Source organism: Cygnus olor, chromosome Z (genome assembly GCF_009769625.2).
Source record: "Cygnus olor isolate bCygOlo1 chromosome Z, bCygOlo1.pri.v2, whole genome shotgun sequence".
NCBI classification, from domain to species: Eukaryota; Metazoa; Chordata; class Aves; order Anseriformes; family Anatidae; genus Cygnus; species Cygnus olor.
In genome coordinates, this window is record NC_049198.1 from 27,869,025 (window position 1) to 27,885,059 (window position 16,035).

Consider the following 16,035-nt stretch of genomic DNA (forward strand, 5'->3'; position numbering starts at 1 on the left):
CCTTCCCACCCCCTCACCCCCCCTTTTTCCCCTCTCAAATCACATTTTCCTTTGAAAAAAATGTTTTGTATGTGAATTCTAAAACACACTAAGAATCTTAAAATCGGAAGGTTTAAAAGGTGTGTTAGGAACATACACTGAATTAAAGGTGATCTGAGCCATTATGGGACAGTAATTCTACATGTGGAAGAGAGGAAGACATGTTTAATAATTTATGGTGGTCTTTGCTTTGGAGAGATAGTGACATTCTGCTTTCATTCCCAGCAGTAAGTGAAGTCATCAGGATTGGGTAACCTGCATGCAATTTTTTCTTAAAAAGAAGAAAACTTGATGAGGATGTCTCTGGTCTATTAATACAGATTTCCAATGGATTTTTAGCACAGGGGAAGTTCCTAAGGCCTAGAAGTAAGCTGATATTATACCAGTTTTAAGAAGAGTGTGGTAGGATAAGTGGCTACAAATCCATCAGACTGACGTCAGTTTTTGCAAAACAATGGAATGGACCACAGTGGACTGAAATTTGTGGGAGAGGGAGAAATTCAGACATTAAAGGATGCTTAGTGAACGTGAATTAACAAAACTTTGTGTGCAGAAGAGTGCATCAAGTTAGTAACCTTTTATTATTACAGAATTGCTGGACAAAGTGAAATACCAATGCAGTCAAATTCTGTAAAGCGTTTGGTTTTGTATCCCCTGATATCTTGATTAAGAAACTGAATTGACAGAAAATAAAGGGCGGGGGGGCGGAGCAGGGAGAGCTGGTAAGCAGCACAGAAGACAGAGCACCAGTGCAGGAGAGTGGAATATCAGTGGTTCCTGCTGGGAAATGATGTCCAAGGACAGACGTGTGATGGGAAGGAGGGTTAGTTTCTTCTGTGCCTGAAGCTGGTGAGGTGGCTGTGGGACTAGTGGGACTCCTTGCTGGTCATTAAATAGGCAGCCTATGCCAGACTCAAGAGCTAGTTACAATTAGAGTCTAGGAGAGGAGGCAAGTGAGGTATCTTGTTTGTGTGGCCTCTAGGTTTCTTTTTATAACTATTGATGGATATATAGCAATGGTCTGAACTTGCACACCTGTGCTTGAGCTTGGCAGGGCTCAGGGAGGAGTCACAGGCATGATTAAAAGACCAGAAAACATGCCCTAGAGTGAGAGACAGCTGCTTACTTTGCCCTTTAGTGACCCTCTCGTTTAAGGTTTAATTAATCCCCACTGTGATTGTTCTGAACTGTTTATGCCTTTGATTACACTACATCAGCTCAACTTAGTTTTCTCTGTCTTTTCACTAGATGGGTTTTGACTTTCTCAACAAAAGCACTACGTGGCTGCAGCATGTTGTGAAAAGATGGCATGTCAGGGTGCGAGCAAGAAGATAACAAGTAACCTTAGTTCTAGAAGCTCCCAGATTTTCTTGAAATGTGCTGTAATTTTTATCCTATAGTGCTTCTTCCTGGCTAATGCCATTCATGGTGAGAGGCACCATCCCATTTAGGACTGGTGTAGCCCTGGAGAGGTGGAACTGGAAAAGCTGAGGCTCAGGCAGCATTTGCTCAAGTGTTGATTCCCAGAATTACTCTTAGGAGGGGGAAAAAAGTGATATCCATTCCTGCAGGGTGTAGATGAGTATTGTGTTGGCAGTTGAGCAAACCTTGAGAAACAGGAGCGTTCAGCCGCTGACGTCTTCATGGATAAAGCCCGGGCCTGCAGACAGTGCTCCCATTATGCCCATGACTCTGATAAGGCGTACCAAACCCGCGGCCGGGTACCAGACCTGCACCGAGGCGGGCAGCCACCGCTTGTTTTGTCCGGGGGTGGTGGGAGGCAGGGGCTGGCAGGGGAAAAGTGCTGTGATAAGGAGGGAGAGGAGGGACCAGGAAGGTCTGTCCCTCTGCATGGATCTCCAAGGGGAGGGACAGGAGCATGGGAAGGGGTCAGAGTTGTTGCATCACAATTTTGTAATTAAATTTATTTATTTATTAATGTGCATTTCAGTGTCAAGAAGAACAACATTATCTCTGCTGGGTGGCTGTGTTTCCCGGGTATGGTCAGAGAGGTACCTAGAGACTGGTGTGGCAAGAAGCTCTTTTGGCTGTGATTTATTCTCTTGAGCCTGGAGACACAGCTGCTTTTAGCCCGCACGTCTGATATGGACAATAACAGACTTTTTGACCTCTCCCTGTGGTAGATGCAGTTCAGAGCACAGCTGGGCATCCAGGTCTGTTTGGGTAGGTGATACCCAGAAAGAAGGAAAAAGAAGGGCTGGTTTGGCTTTCGAGGTCAAGATGGGGTCATAGTGTTGTTGGCAGTTGAGGGAGGGAGGAAGAAGCCAGACTTTTACTGAAAACTTTGACTGCAACACATGGAATAACTCCAGAGGTGGTTTTGCAAAGGTGAGCAAGGGTGGAGCAGCCCCGTACAACTCAGGAACTGGGCCCCAGGGCAGCAGTACCAGCGCAAGCATCCCTGCCACGGCGTAGTCCCTCTCTTCTCGTCCTTCTATCCACCTTGAACGGTGCATGTCTTCCTTGTGCCACTCTTACAGTTTCCACCCTCCTGGTGCTTGAGCACTGGCTCGGAGTGGTCGAGCAAAGGTCTGGAAACTGCAGAGAAACACAAAGAAGACTTTCATCCTCAGAACGGAGGCTCAGCTAGCCGTCTCTTAGGGTCTGAGTTCAGGTATGTTGAAGTCCCCGGTGCCTGCTTTTTCACTATACTTTTAGGGAGAAGCCTTGATAGGAAGGGCGCAATTCTGCACGCTGTGTACTAAAATAATTTATACCGTGCAGTTTTAGGCCAAAGTACGGACGTGACTGTTATGGTTTACTTTTATTTATTGTGATGCCAGAAAAGTATTTCAGATTATCTTGTATTTAGGAAGTTTCTTTCATCACACAATTCAAAAACCTCCAAATTATTTCTGCTAAAATTCACTAACTGATAATTTCATGAATATCCCTTTCAGACAGGGAGGTAGGTTGAGAATCTACACAATCAATTGCCAGAGATAGAGGATGAGGGACAAAGGGCGTCAGCTTGCCTGTTTTCGTGAAAGCTAAGTTTCTCTGTGAGGGTTGGACATTGTCCTTACAAAGAAGAGTGACATAGTGCCTTGATTCACAGGGACTGTCATCAGAGGCATACTGCGATGCAAGGCTGCATCTTGTCCCTAGCTGGGAGCTCTGAAAGTAGTGGAGATAAAGTCCTGGTCCTTAATGAACGCACGCCAGTATCCACAAAGAACAATGCCTTTAGATCTGGTCTTGGACCAGGTTTGGCTCTAATGCTCAGGGCCTCATACTGCATTGACAGAAATGGTGAATTAAGAATAGGGGTTGTTTAAATCCCCCTCCACTTGCTGCACTGGCAGTAAGTGGGCTTATGTGTGAAGGAATGGGGCTCAGCAGAAGCCTCAGCAGTAGCATCGGGCTTTGGGGAGAGGAATGAGAAAAAAAGGTGGCACTGAAGAGCAGCGCAGCTGATACCTTCCCGGGAGCCTGATATTCAGGTTTAGCCGTTTGTTGCTGTTGTGCTCCTCAAATTCACCCAGAGAGAGTCTAGCCTCTTCCTATTTTGTTCCTTCTCTTTCTTCCTAAAGAGGTTCCCCTTCCTCCCCCTCTTCTCCTTGTAGCTACAGCAGGGAGTGGGGAATAGGGAAGGTGTTAGTGTGTAATATTTTGTATGGTATCATTATACAAGGTACATACAATAAATCACACGTTACATGCTTAGACAATTTACTGCTGGCTTTTGTATGTGCTGTGACAAGTACTCAAAAGGTCAAAAAAGCTTCCTTAACAAATTTGATAAGATAATGCAGTGAGCTGTAACAGCATAAAGTCCTGGGGGCCATAGACCAGAATAGAAGAAATAATTATGCATGGTAATGGGTAATTACAGATAATGGCCTTTTTTGGGGGTGGCAGAAAATACACAGCCCCACAGCCTTGCCTGGAATGAACATTGTCTAGCACATTAACTTTATAGCAAGCTAAAAGTTCAACACTGGAACCAGAGATAATCCGCAACTTCTAATGGAAAGAGAAGAGAAATACTCCTCTGAAAGGTAGAACGAGTATGTGGGTTTTGTTCCTGGGGAGGCAGAGTGTCTCTGGAGAAAGTATGTAACGATGCCAGCTTTCTTTGACATCTGAAATAGCTCTGTCATGATTGTCTGGTGGGAGAAACATATTGTTCCAGTGCTTCTGATTATTATGTTGGGGAGTGATTTCACACTGGCCTCATTCAAGGCTACTGTCCAACCTCAAAGCCAGCTATGAATTGAACTAAGGCATTGCAACACTTAATATTGCCAAGCTAGTTAATAGGATTGTAAGGATGCTTTTATGCACTACAGAAGGGAAAATTATCAGATACAAATACAAGACTCTTTTGAGGTCTGAAGGCAAGTGTTTTCTGGCTGAAGAATTAATTTTTAATGTTTTAACACCATAGCTGTCTCCTGTAGCAGAGGCTGGCTTGCAGGTAGATGCAAACACTGCCACAGTGAGAACAATTATTTTGAATTGAAAACTACAGCAAATGTAAAGTACCAAAAGCTGCAACTCTGCTCACTGGAAACACTCTGTGCCTTCCTTCTTGAGTAAATGTGTTACTTGAGTAGTCAAATTTATTTTTCATTTTCAGCAGCATGTCTGTGTAAGTGTAGAGTCTTTGCAGGTGGATAAATAAGAACTACCACCATACATATATGAATGTACATACATATGAACATCATACATGTATGAAAAGAACAATGACCATGCATGTATAGAAGAACTCTTGTCAATAAATGCAGGCAGTGAAAATCTCTTGATTGCCATACCGTGTGTACAGAAGCCCTTTCCTGAATTATACAATCAGATGTAGACTAATCAACCATTATGGCCACATCAGTGAATTGAACCAGGCTACAGCATGCTCTCAGACATTGAAATTGGACTGTATGTGCTATCCTGATTTTTAAAACGATTCCTGACATGAGTCTGCCCCAAGCTGATTAATTGTATCCCCTGGATTCTGGAGTGTGGTCCAGTAACCATTCCCAATAGGCAACGTGATGCTGCCCACCCTGTTTTAGAGGTGATGAAAGTTAAGTAGTATGGACTTGCTTTACATTTGACCTTAGCATCAGTGACTTGCCCAAACATGTTTAAATTACTTACGTCAGTGTATAACAAGATGTATAACTAGCCCTTAACAGTACTGGCAGGAGTAGAAAATACTCCATGCTTATGTTCAGGATGAGTGAATGGAACAGACAACTTCAGTGTTTGCATTTCTTGGCTTGTATGTTTAAAAACACATTTACATCTTTGCGATAGAGATGATAGAAATTCCTGTAAACTCCGTCACCTCTTCTCTCTCTTCCCAAAAAGTAAAAAGGAAAAGAATGATCTATATATAGGCTTCTGTGCTCATTTTGCCATGCATATCTGCAATTTGTGTAAATTGCCATAGCTTTTTTGAAGTAAATGGTCTGAGACTGGCTTACATTAGCTGAGGACTGGACCACTGTTTTTCACCTTGCTCTGCTAAGTGAAGGCAGGAGCCTCTCAGAGGTTATTGAATATATAAGACCCTTATGTGTAACTGACCCCGAGAACTCACCTTCCTTAAAAGAAAATCCCAGCCGTCCTGAAATGAATTACTGGTTAACTACTATTAATATGCCATAGAGCTGGAGAGTCGCCTACAACACTACAAGATCAATAACAATATTTATCATGCATCATATCGATCTTCTATGAAAGAGTGGGTCGTATTTCACACTGTGTACATAGTGCAAAAAAAGTAGCATCAGTTGTCCACAGGAATTAGTAGAAAAGAGCTTGGAAAGGCACAGCTGCATGAAGCGATACTGTTGTCTCATTGCCAGAGCACTGCTTGCAGAAGGAAGGCCTTGGATGGCCCTGCGTTGTAGACTCAATGTCACAAAAACTAAGTGAGGATTTTAACAATCCCGTATTTGTTTTACTCTTCAATTTCTGCTCCTTCAGAAATTTGTGCCTCAGAAGTTTGGGGCAAGGTTATACACGCTGTTGTTGCCCCAGAGCCTTTCCCAGCTGTTTCATGAGGCTGGTAAAGGCAGTCAAGACCTGCGCAGGCCCTGCAGAGCCCTGTTGTTTTAAAAGGGCAGGTGGAGGGGCAAGAGTGGGAGTCTGGCGGCATAGCAGCAGTTGCCTTGTTGAGAGCTTAATTCCTGTCCAAAATTGCTCCCCTTAGAGCAATGAACCTCAGGGCTGCCCCTCGTGCAGGTGTTGTAATGCGGCAGGCTCTGAAGCAGGGGAGGACCCTCTCCTTGCCAGCAGAGCTATTCAGCTGTGTTGAATTACATTTGGAAAAAAAAAAAAAAACACAACTGAAAGCTGCCTTCTTGACCTTGGTATCCTCTCCTTGCAGGCAGAAAATACAGCCAAAGACTAACAGCCTCCCTTTAGTAGGATACCTTGCTCTGTGAGCAGTCGGAGGTGAGGCCTGTGGGAAGGTTCACCATACTGCCAGAAATTACCATACACACCAAAGACCCACCGAAGGAACCCCAAGCCACAGAACTGTAGTTGCAGCCATTGTTTTAAGTTGATCTGCCCTATTATGCGACTGTAGTTGTGTTTAAGGATGGTGTAGCCCAGAAATAGTGTGCTTGCCCATCAGCTAGCTTGCAGACTTTGGCTGGGTATAAGCAGCACGAATATAGCAAAAAACTGCTGGATTACATTTAAGATGAAATCTTCTAGGGGCAGGTCTCTGAGTGCCTTGCTTTACTCCAAGGACAGTGCTCTTTGGCTATTAATTCTGCTCCTCTCGGCAGGTAGCACTTTTCTGACGGTACCCCATGCAGAGACTGGCTGGTTTGACTGGCTTTTCTTTCTGAGCCTGTATTGCTCAGAAAAAGTCAAGGCTTGCAGGGGAGTTACTATCCATTAGTAGTAAAGCTCTTTCCCCTCCATGTATTTTGCAGTTGCATGTGTTCTACACACGTAGTGTATGTAAAATGTATGCACTAGTAGTAGATGGTGACAAGACTCAGCCAGGCTGAACGTATAAGAGCGCAGGGCTGGATTGCAGCATGACTCTCGGCCCTGTGCATGCCAGAGTCATTGAAGAACTGCGAATTTTGGCAACCTGGTTCAAGACTGGTGGGACTGTAGAGTAATCTCTGGGGTGCTTTGACCTGTCTGGCCTCTTATCTGGATGGCATAAATGCTGTGTCTTGTATGAAATGACTGCCTCCTCCCAGGTGAAGCACAGGAAAATGCTACAGTTGCTACAGAAAAAAAAAAGGCAGAAACGTGTCACAAAGCATGGCGTCAAAGCTAAATTCAGTCCTAAGTTCAGGAAGAAAATGTGAGTTGCGACATATGTTTGCTTTCTCCTACTTTTTGGCAGATGTTGCCAGTCTGCACACTCCTCTATTCTGTTTGTAAATACGAGAGACTCTAAAATAGTCAGCTGGCTGGGTTCTTGCTCACTTAGAGCTGAGTGGCAGAAAAAACAGATGCAGGAGGCCCTGTTTGCTAATAAACTTGTAGCTCATTGATGTCAGCAAAATGTCAGCAGCAGCAGAATAGGGACAGGGGCACTGTGTAAGTTAGTGACAGGGGATGATACTATTCATGATTGCAGCTGAAGAAGTGAAACAAAACTGCATTGTAAGTGGCAATAATTGATAAAACTGATTGTTGGCTCTAGCGTGCAGCTTAATACGTTGTACCGTGGAAAGTATTTCCCTGGCTGTGAGAGGCTGGTAAAAATGCCACCATACTCTTCTAACAGGTAAGTAGCTAAGGTATGGAGATACAGAGAAAGGAACAAAATGAAGCAGGCGGTACCTGCCTGACATCTCTGTTAGGGATGTTATTTTATAGGTACCTGTTGTCTGTGCTGCTTTATCTCCATACTGATAGACCTTGAGAACTCATCAGCATGCTTTAAGCGACAAAGCAGCAGCTTGCAGAAGGGATCATTATGGTGCAGAAACCATAAAGAGTAGTGCAGTGCAGGATTACAGGGATGTGAGGTAGGACCCAAGCTACATGAGTAGTGGGCTTTACAGTCATTCCCTTGTTTAATATGTAAACAGTGTGGCCAGCAGGGCTAGGGAAGTGATTGTCCCCCTGTACTCGGCTTTGGTGAGGCCGCACCTCAAGTACTGTGTTCAGTTTTGGGCGCCTCGCTACAAGAAGGACATCGAGGTGCTCGGGCGAGTCCAGAGAAGGGCAACGAAGCTGGTGTGGGGTCTGGAGAACAAGTCTTACGAGGAGCGGCTGATGGAGCTGGGATTGTTCAGTCTGGAGAAGAGGAGGCTCAGGGGTGACCTTATTGCTCTCTACAGGTACCTTAAAGGAGGCTGTAGCGAGGTAGGGGTTGGTCTATTCTCCCACGTGCCTGGTGACAGGATGAGGGGGAGCGGGCTAAAGTTGTGCCAGGGGAGGTTTAGGTTGGATATTAGGAAGAACTTCTTTACGGAAAGGGTTGTTAGGCATTGGAATGGGCTGCCCAGGGAAGTGGTTGAGTCACCATCCCTGGAGGTCTTTAAAAGACGTTTAGATGTAGAGCTTAGTGATATGGTTTAGTGGAGGTTTTGTTAGTGTTAGGACGGAGGTTGGACTAGGTGATCTTGGAGGTCTCTTCCAACCTAGATGATTCTGTGTGATTCATGTAAATGTATATTCAGGATGTGGTTAGACATGGTGAAGAAGGTTGCAGCAGCTGTTTGCTGTATCTGGCTTGGCTAGGTAACTGATGGAGCGTGTCAGAGCTTGGCTGCAAAACAATACCAAGGAGCACCTTTCTTTTTCATCTTTGGAAGTATCCCTGGGCACCAGTTGATACTGGAGTAAGGAAAACAGGACTTCAGATGTCCTCTGAGAAACTCCCCTGCCTTAGGGAGTGGTGGTTGAGGTAGACCTCTGCTGAGGAAGGCTGTGGGTATGCAACTGGGTGGCTTTCAGCCCACAGGCTCTCAAGAGTGCAGGCGACAAGTCATGAATAATGCCCTCCTCCTCCTCTTTTGCCAGCGGTGTAAGAGCTTGTTCTGCTCTGTGATTCTGTAGGTAAACAATAGCTAAATTTGGGTATGGGCAAGAACTGAGGGCCTCCCTGCTCAGAGTGAGCATGTGGGCTGCTGGGGCACCTTGGCTGATTGCACTGTGTTCCCTACTGAAGTTTCTCTTGGCATTGTGGCTGTTTGCCTGTTCCAGAGGCATGCTTAGAAAGCATCCTCTTGCCCATAGGATGCCAAGCAGAAAGGGCAGTGAAGAAAGCATTGTCATTCTGTAGTTAGAGCCTTTCTATTTCCAAGGGATTAAGAGGTATGGCACACAGTTATAATTTAAAAATAATAACAGATTGCGTCCTTAGCTAATATAAATCATCATCAGACCAGCTTATGTTGCTTAAGGACTCAGCACACTGTCTTAACCTTTGGTGGGTTTTGTCTCTTCTTTTGCAGTCTGTTGTACGTATAGGTATTCTCAAACTTTGAGTGAACATCAGACCTCCTGATCTTCCACCAAACATGCAGCAGTTTTTCAGCTCCCACCTCATACTATTTATTACCGTCTGTCTGGCCTTCAGGAGAAGCAGTAGCCTACCAGAAGGTGAAAGGTAATGCTCTTTATGGAGCTTCCTGTTTCATAATTGCTTGTGTTTTTCTTTTCCAGAGGGACGGATGCTCATTCAGGACATCCCTTCCATCTCCAGCAGAGGGCACTTGGAGAGCACGTCTGATTTGGTTGTGGACTCCACCTACTACACCAGTTTTTACCAGCCATCCCTGTATCCTTACTATAACAACCTATACAACTACTCCCAGTACCAAATGGCAGTGGCTGGTGAGCCTTCCTCAAGTGAGACAGGGGGTGCAATTGTAGGGCCGGCCATGAAAAACAGCCTTCGAAGCCTCCCAGCAACATACATGCCAAGCCAGTCAGGAAAACAATGGCAGGTATGATGTTACAGAGGCGTTAAGTGGCGGAGTGAGGTGGATGATGAGCTGTTTCTTAGGCCTGTGCAAAACCAGAACCAGAGTACAGGATGGTATTAGGACCCTTTTTAGCAAACTCTGCCAAAATGGGTGGTTTTGATGTAGCACAATGAAAACAATGGTGTAGGTATAGGTAGGCCACCACCAACACAGGTGAAGGGCACCCACTTGACTTCATGTTCTGATTTACATCATAATAGATTATGAGCTGTTTTCCAGAATTACCCAGCATAACATCCTGGGAGCTTCAAGCATTATTTCTGAGAGGCTTTGCTCTTCAGGAACCTGTTTTTTTAACGTATTTCAGCTTTCACATCCAAAGCAGTGAAGTGACCCATTCCATTAGGCCCAAGAGATCATGTTATTCTGCAGGGGTTGGTGGCAGTCATTTGAGTGTGGTGTAGGGTGTTGCTAAGGGTGTATTCTGGTAGTGTCCTCTTCTGCGTTTGGGATTTCAGCTTGGGTAGTTAAAGTCATAGGCTGTGTCTGACAGGTTAGCAGCAGAGCTTTTTATTCCCGTTCTTGGTATTGTGTCAGTTAAGGTGTAAGTCCAAGTGAGGCATCTTACTCTAGGACTAGGATAATCATGCCCTCCAACTCACTACCAGTAGAAGACTGGAGGAAAGAGGAGACCTATCAAAGCAGGGGATTGTTTTTTCCAGTGACCCTGAGTGCTGTGTTTGGCCTTGGGCTGCAATTGTGCCTTTTCTGTCTGAAATTAAACTCGGAAGTTGTATCCTTTGAGGCTGTATATGTCTGTGTTTCTTGTCTGAGGGAACACGAGGACAGACCTCTCCTGTAGGGCATCAGAAGAGGGCAAGATGCCATCTCCAAAGGCTCTGCTGTGAAATCACTCAACAAAGAAAGATGAAATGTCCACCAAAGCCTCCTTTCTGAAGGGAATAGTTGGTGTTTCCCTTTGCTGACAGAGTTGCTCTGGAGATTCTGGCACAGGGAGCAACTTTCAAAGAGCATTTCAGCTTCTGATACTGAGAAGCTGGAGCTGAGACCATGGCAATTGCAATTACTCTGCCAGTCCACATCACCGTAAGTGAGTCTTTCCCAGCATTAGACACCTTTTTTCATGAAAAGGTCCTTCTGAAAAGGTGGGGTCTCCTGGGGCAACAGCTGCTGGGGCCACACATGAATCATAGAATCACAGAATGGCTCAAGTTGGAAGGGACCTTAAAGATCACCTAACTCCAACCCCTCTGCCATAGACAGGGTTGCCACCCACTAGATCAGGTTGGCCAAGGCCCCATCCAGCCTGGCCTTGAACACCTCCAGGGATGGGGCATCCACAGCTTCTCTGGGCTACCAGTTCCAGTGCCTCACCACTCTCTGAGTGAAGAATTTCCTCCTAATATCTAGCCTAAATCTATCCTCTTTTAGTTTAAGACCATTCCCCTTTGTCCTATCATTATCTCCCCAAGCGGAGTCCTTCTCCATTTTTTTTTATAAGACCTCTGAGTATTGAAAGGTCACAGTGAGGTTCTCCCTGGAGCCTTCTCTTCTCCAGGCTGAATACCCCCAGCTCTCTCAGCCTTTCTTCGTAGGAGAGGTGCTCCAGCCCTCTGATCATCTTTGTAGCCCTTCTCTGGATGCATTCTAACAGGTTTCATTCTAACATGTTTCGTGTGCTGAGGGCCCCAGCCCTGGATGCAGCACTCCAGGTGGGGCCTCACAAGGGCAGAGCAGAGGGGCACAATCCCCTCCCTCCACCTGCTGGCCACTCCCCTGTTGATGCAGCCCAGGATGCAGTTGGCCTTCTGGGCTGCAAGCGCACACTGCTGGCGCATGTCAAGCCTTTTGTCCACCAGAACCCCCAAGTCCTCTTCAGGGCTGCTGTCAATGAGTTCTTCTCCCAGTCTGTACTCTGGTCTGGGATTGCCCTGACCCAGGTGCAGCACCTTGCACTTGGAATTGTTGAACCTCATTAGGTTCACATGGGCCCACTTCTCCAGCCTGTCCAGGTCCCTTTGAATGGCATTTCCTCCTTCTTTGGTATCCACTGCACCACTCAGCTTGGTGTCATCTGCAAACTTGCTGAGGGTGCACTCAATCACATTGTCTGTGAAATCGATGAAGATACTGAAAAGCACCAGTCCCAAGACAGACCTCTGAGGGACTACGCTTGTCACCGGTCTCCACCTGGACATAGAGCCATTGACCACTACTCTCTAGGTGCGGCCATCAAACCAATTCCTTATTCCCCAGGTGGTCCGCCTTCAAATCCGTATCTTTCCAGTAGAGATTAGGATGTTGTGTGGGACTGTGTCAAAGGCCTTACAGAAGTCCAAGTAGATGACATCAGTCAGTCTTGCCTTGTCGACTGATGCAGTCATTACATCACAGAAGGCCACCAGATTGTGCCACCAGGCACAATGTACCCTTGGTGAAGCCATGCTGGCTGTTCTGGATCACCTCCTTGTCCTGCATGAGCCTTGACATTGCCTCCAGGAGGATCTGTTCCATGATCTTCCCAGGCACAGAGGTGAGGCTCATCGATCTGTAATTCCCCGGGTCTTCCTTTCTACCCTTTTTAAAAATGGGAGTGATGTTTCCCTTTTTCTAGTCATCAGGACTTCACCTGACTGCCGTGATTTTTCAAATATGATGGAGAGGGGCTTGGCGACTGCATCAGCCAGTTCCCTCAGGACCCTGGGATGCATGGCATCGGGCTCTGTAGACTTGTAGTTAAGTTGCGTCAGGAGGTCCTGAACTTGCTCATCAGTTAGAGTGGGAGGGACTCTGCAGCCCAACCATCATTTCTGTACTCTTTCCAGGGCACATGGCCCTGTTTCCACTGTTTGTGCATTTCCTTCTTTAGCCTAAGTTTGACCAGCAGATCCTTATTCAACCATACCTTCCCTGCTTGATTTATTACAGGTGGGAATACAGAGCTCTTGCGCTCCAAGGAAAATATCCTTAAACAGTTGCCAGCTCTGATCAGATCCTCCGTCCCTAATCAATTGGTCTGCCTGTTCCCTTCAATATTGATCCCTGCTACTGGAAGGATGGAGGAAAGCTACCTGTGTACCAGATCCTTCAGTCAATTGCCCCAAAGCCCTAAAGAATTCTAAGATCATGGCTTTGCAGCAGACTGCATTTGATGTTACGTCCCTGTCCATTTAGTGTTGTTTCATGTCCCCTTCTCAAAATGAGTACAACTGTAGGGGGAAAAGAGCTCCCTCCCTTCCTCCCACTGTGTTGGACCACAAGAGCTTTCTTCTCTCAGTGCACTGATTGGCTTCCCCACCTTTTTAGTTAGATTAGCTGGTAGCATTCTCTGTAGTTGCTGAATTTGGTCACCAGACCAGGGTGAAAATTAGTCAAGGCAAGGTGTGAATAGGATTTTGTGTGTGGTAATGAAGCAAGGTGCCAGTGCTTTTTTAAGTTTAATTTTGGTTCTTTGGGGTAACTTGGCACATCATAACGAAGTATTTCAGATTGAAAGTTACTTCTTCAGACGCTTTTGCAGGATATTACAGTAGGAAGAGCCTACTGTGGAGCTGATGACTGAGGACATTGTCATAATACAAATGAAGGTTTGCAGCATTTGTGTTGTGAAAGTTCTTGCAGGGTTAGTCCTGTGTTTCACAATTCCTCCAACAAATAGAAACTTCTGTGATTTTATTTTCTTGGAAAAAAAAAGGAAAGTAAATTATATGTGTTATATGTATAGATAGTGCACAGTGTTTGAGGAAGGTACCAATGAAAATATGTTACAATATGATGAACCTAGGAGTGAAGGTGGTGTCCTTTCAGTTCTGTTATCTTATACTCTAATTTGAAGCTAAACTGTATGTGTAAGAAGTCCTGACCTATAGGGTCCTTTGGTTCACTGTGAGACTGTCTGTTTCTTGACATCTACCTAACTTTTGACGTTTACCATTGGCTTATAATCTGAGTATCCCATGTGTTTTATACATGCAACTATACTTGTTCTTGAGGACACCCCTTAAAGAAATAAATGCAATTATGTATTTTCCATTCATTTTATTCTTTTCTTGCAGAATCTGTAAATAACTTGTAGTTAAGCACTGCTCAAATTAGTGGGATACCAAAGATGTGATTAGGGGGAAAAAAAAGATTGTTTTCCTTTTACCAGCAGGCTCAAAGTACTGGGTGTTTATTCTCACTTTGTGGGATGTATCATGTGGTTCCATTCACATCCATGTGATTTTACTGGTTAATTTCACCTGAGGTTTGAACTTACCCTGGGCAAACCTTTTGAGATCTCAGAGTGTTGTTCTGGTGAGAAGTCTGTGCAGGGGGCATAGAGGCAGTACTTCCTGCCTGCAGCAGCAACATCTGCCCAGCTTCTGAATGGCCTAAACCCAGAACCCATGTCTCCTGCTCAGTAGCATGGAGTGTAGTTCAAGGTCAGTGTAATGTAACGTACAAGATTTTTCTTAGAGACTGATCTGCAAGGAAGGTTGTTATTGCTGGAAGAGTTACGAATCATGGGATTCGCATGGTATTATGGCAGCATAACATTGCACAAATAATCATAAAAAGTTTTACAGTGAGAGCTAGACTAGATAATACTTGATGGCCGTGGGTGCAGTGATGCTGAGACTGTAAAACCCTTCATGGCCCTGAAGAGGTTTTGTTGTAAGGAGAATGAGCTCTCAGCTGCTGCATATGGTTAAACATTGATTCTGCACACAGAAGGCTGCCAGCAAAGGAAGATCTTAGAAATGTGATGCTTAATGGAGAAAGATGAATGAGTTTCACTATCAAGTACAGTAAAGGGTTTCAGAGAGTCTCGAAGCACAATCCACAAAGAGGAGCCTTGCTTAGACCTTGAAGAGGTTTGCTTGCAAACTTACATGTGCAGTTTCTCTCTAGAGAAAACACGTAGCTTTGTGAACACTGGTATTTTTGCTGGACTGCCTGTACTGATTGGGTTTATTTTTCACGTAGACATGTTTTCTTAACTGGTCTTCCAGCAATAGTGAGTCTGCTTTTGTAGTTGGTGGTGCTGTAACTGCTCTGGTTAAGGTTTTTGATTTTCTGCTCCTTTGCTAAAACAAAAGCTGTGCAATGCCTATAGTAATAGCAAGTGTGAGCCCACAGGAGGGTTTCTGTGCTGGTGCAAGCCAGCCATGTGCTCACAGGAAGGTTTCCTGGCTCAGGCAGTACAGACAAGACCCCTGCCTTGGAGGCTTGCTTGTCCTGGAACAGCTGCAGCCAGACAAGGAGAACTGCATACTTACAGCAATGTAACTCCTGGGTGCAGACAGGGCCTTCAGCAGCCTGGCTGTCTGCTGTTTGAGGATTTAGGGAGCAAGGGAGAAAAGCTGGGGAGGAAACGTGTGACTGTGTGTGGGATGGGATGAGGATTAATGCATCATTGAGCCCTGGCAAATAAACTGAATCACTGAATCTTTAATGTAGATTAATGTCAGATTTCATTAGTCTTTGTTCTTTGCAGAGAGACTCATGTACTTGAGTGAATTTGCCAAGGTACATGTTTCTGAGGCACTTCTCTGTAGGTTTTATTCATTTATATATAATTTCCCCAGAAGCTGTATCCATCATGATTTGATAAGCATAATGAAGACAATAGCTTGGCTGAGACACTTACATTCTGCTGCTTCTGCCAGCTCCGAGGCTCGGCGTTGCATCTTAAGAAAATGCAGGCTTAGGTCTGAGAGGAAACGTAGCAGATGTGGTGGTTACTCTATGTCTCCTTTCACTTTGCTTCTCTGGGAGCAACTGGACCCTCCCTTGAAGCTCTAGTAATTGTTTGTTATGACAGGAATTTATATGCATTCAATCCAATTAACAGTTAAATGAGTTCACCAGCGTTAGGACTGCAAGTCAGAGCACATTAATGTACAGTGGAAGCTGGTGCTGCTGGCATTGCTCTGGTGACCTGTTTAGGGACAGGAACTGGAAAATGCTGAGGTGGCTGCAGTCGTTGTTTTTTTTTTTTTTTTTTTTTTTTTTTTTTTTTACTGCAACGAAAATAAAACCTGAATGTTAAAGTCCAGATCTAATCAGGTTTAAGTTCTCCAGGGTGGCAATGAAACTGCTGGCATGT

At 45.1% G+C, this 16,035-nt stretch overlaps 1 protein-coding gene across 3 annotated transcripts in view; it reads left to right on the forward strand.

Moving 5' to 3' along the window:
- The window catches only part of DMRT1 (doublesex and mab-3 related transcription factor 1), a 61,636-nt gene that overhangs the window by 12,448 nt on the left and 33,153 nt on the right, over positions 1–16,035 (forward strand). For all 3 annotated transcript variants that reach the window (XM_040539929.1, XM_040539928.1, XM_040539927.1), the window contains exon 3: positions 9,661–9,944. In XM_040539929.1, the coding sequence (XP_040395863.1) occupies positions 9,661–9,944 (284 nt within the window). The remainder of the gene's footprint in view (positions 1–9,660; positions 9,945–16,035) is intronic.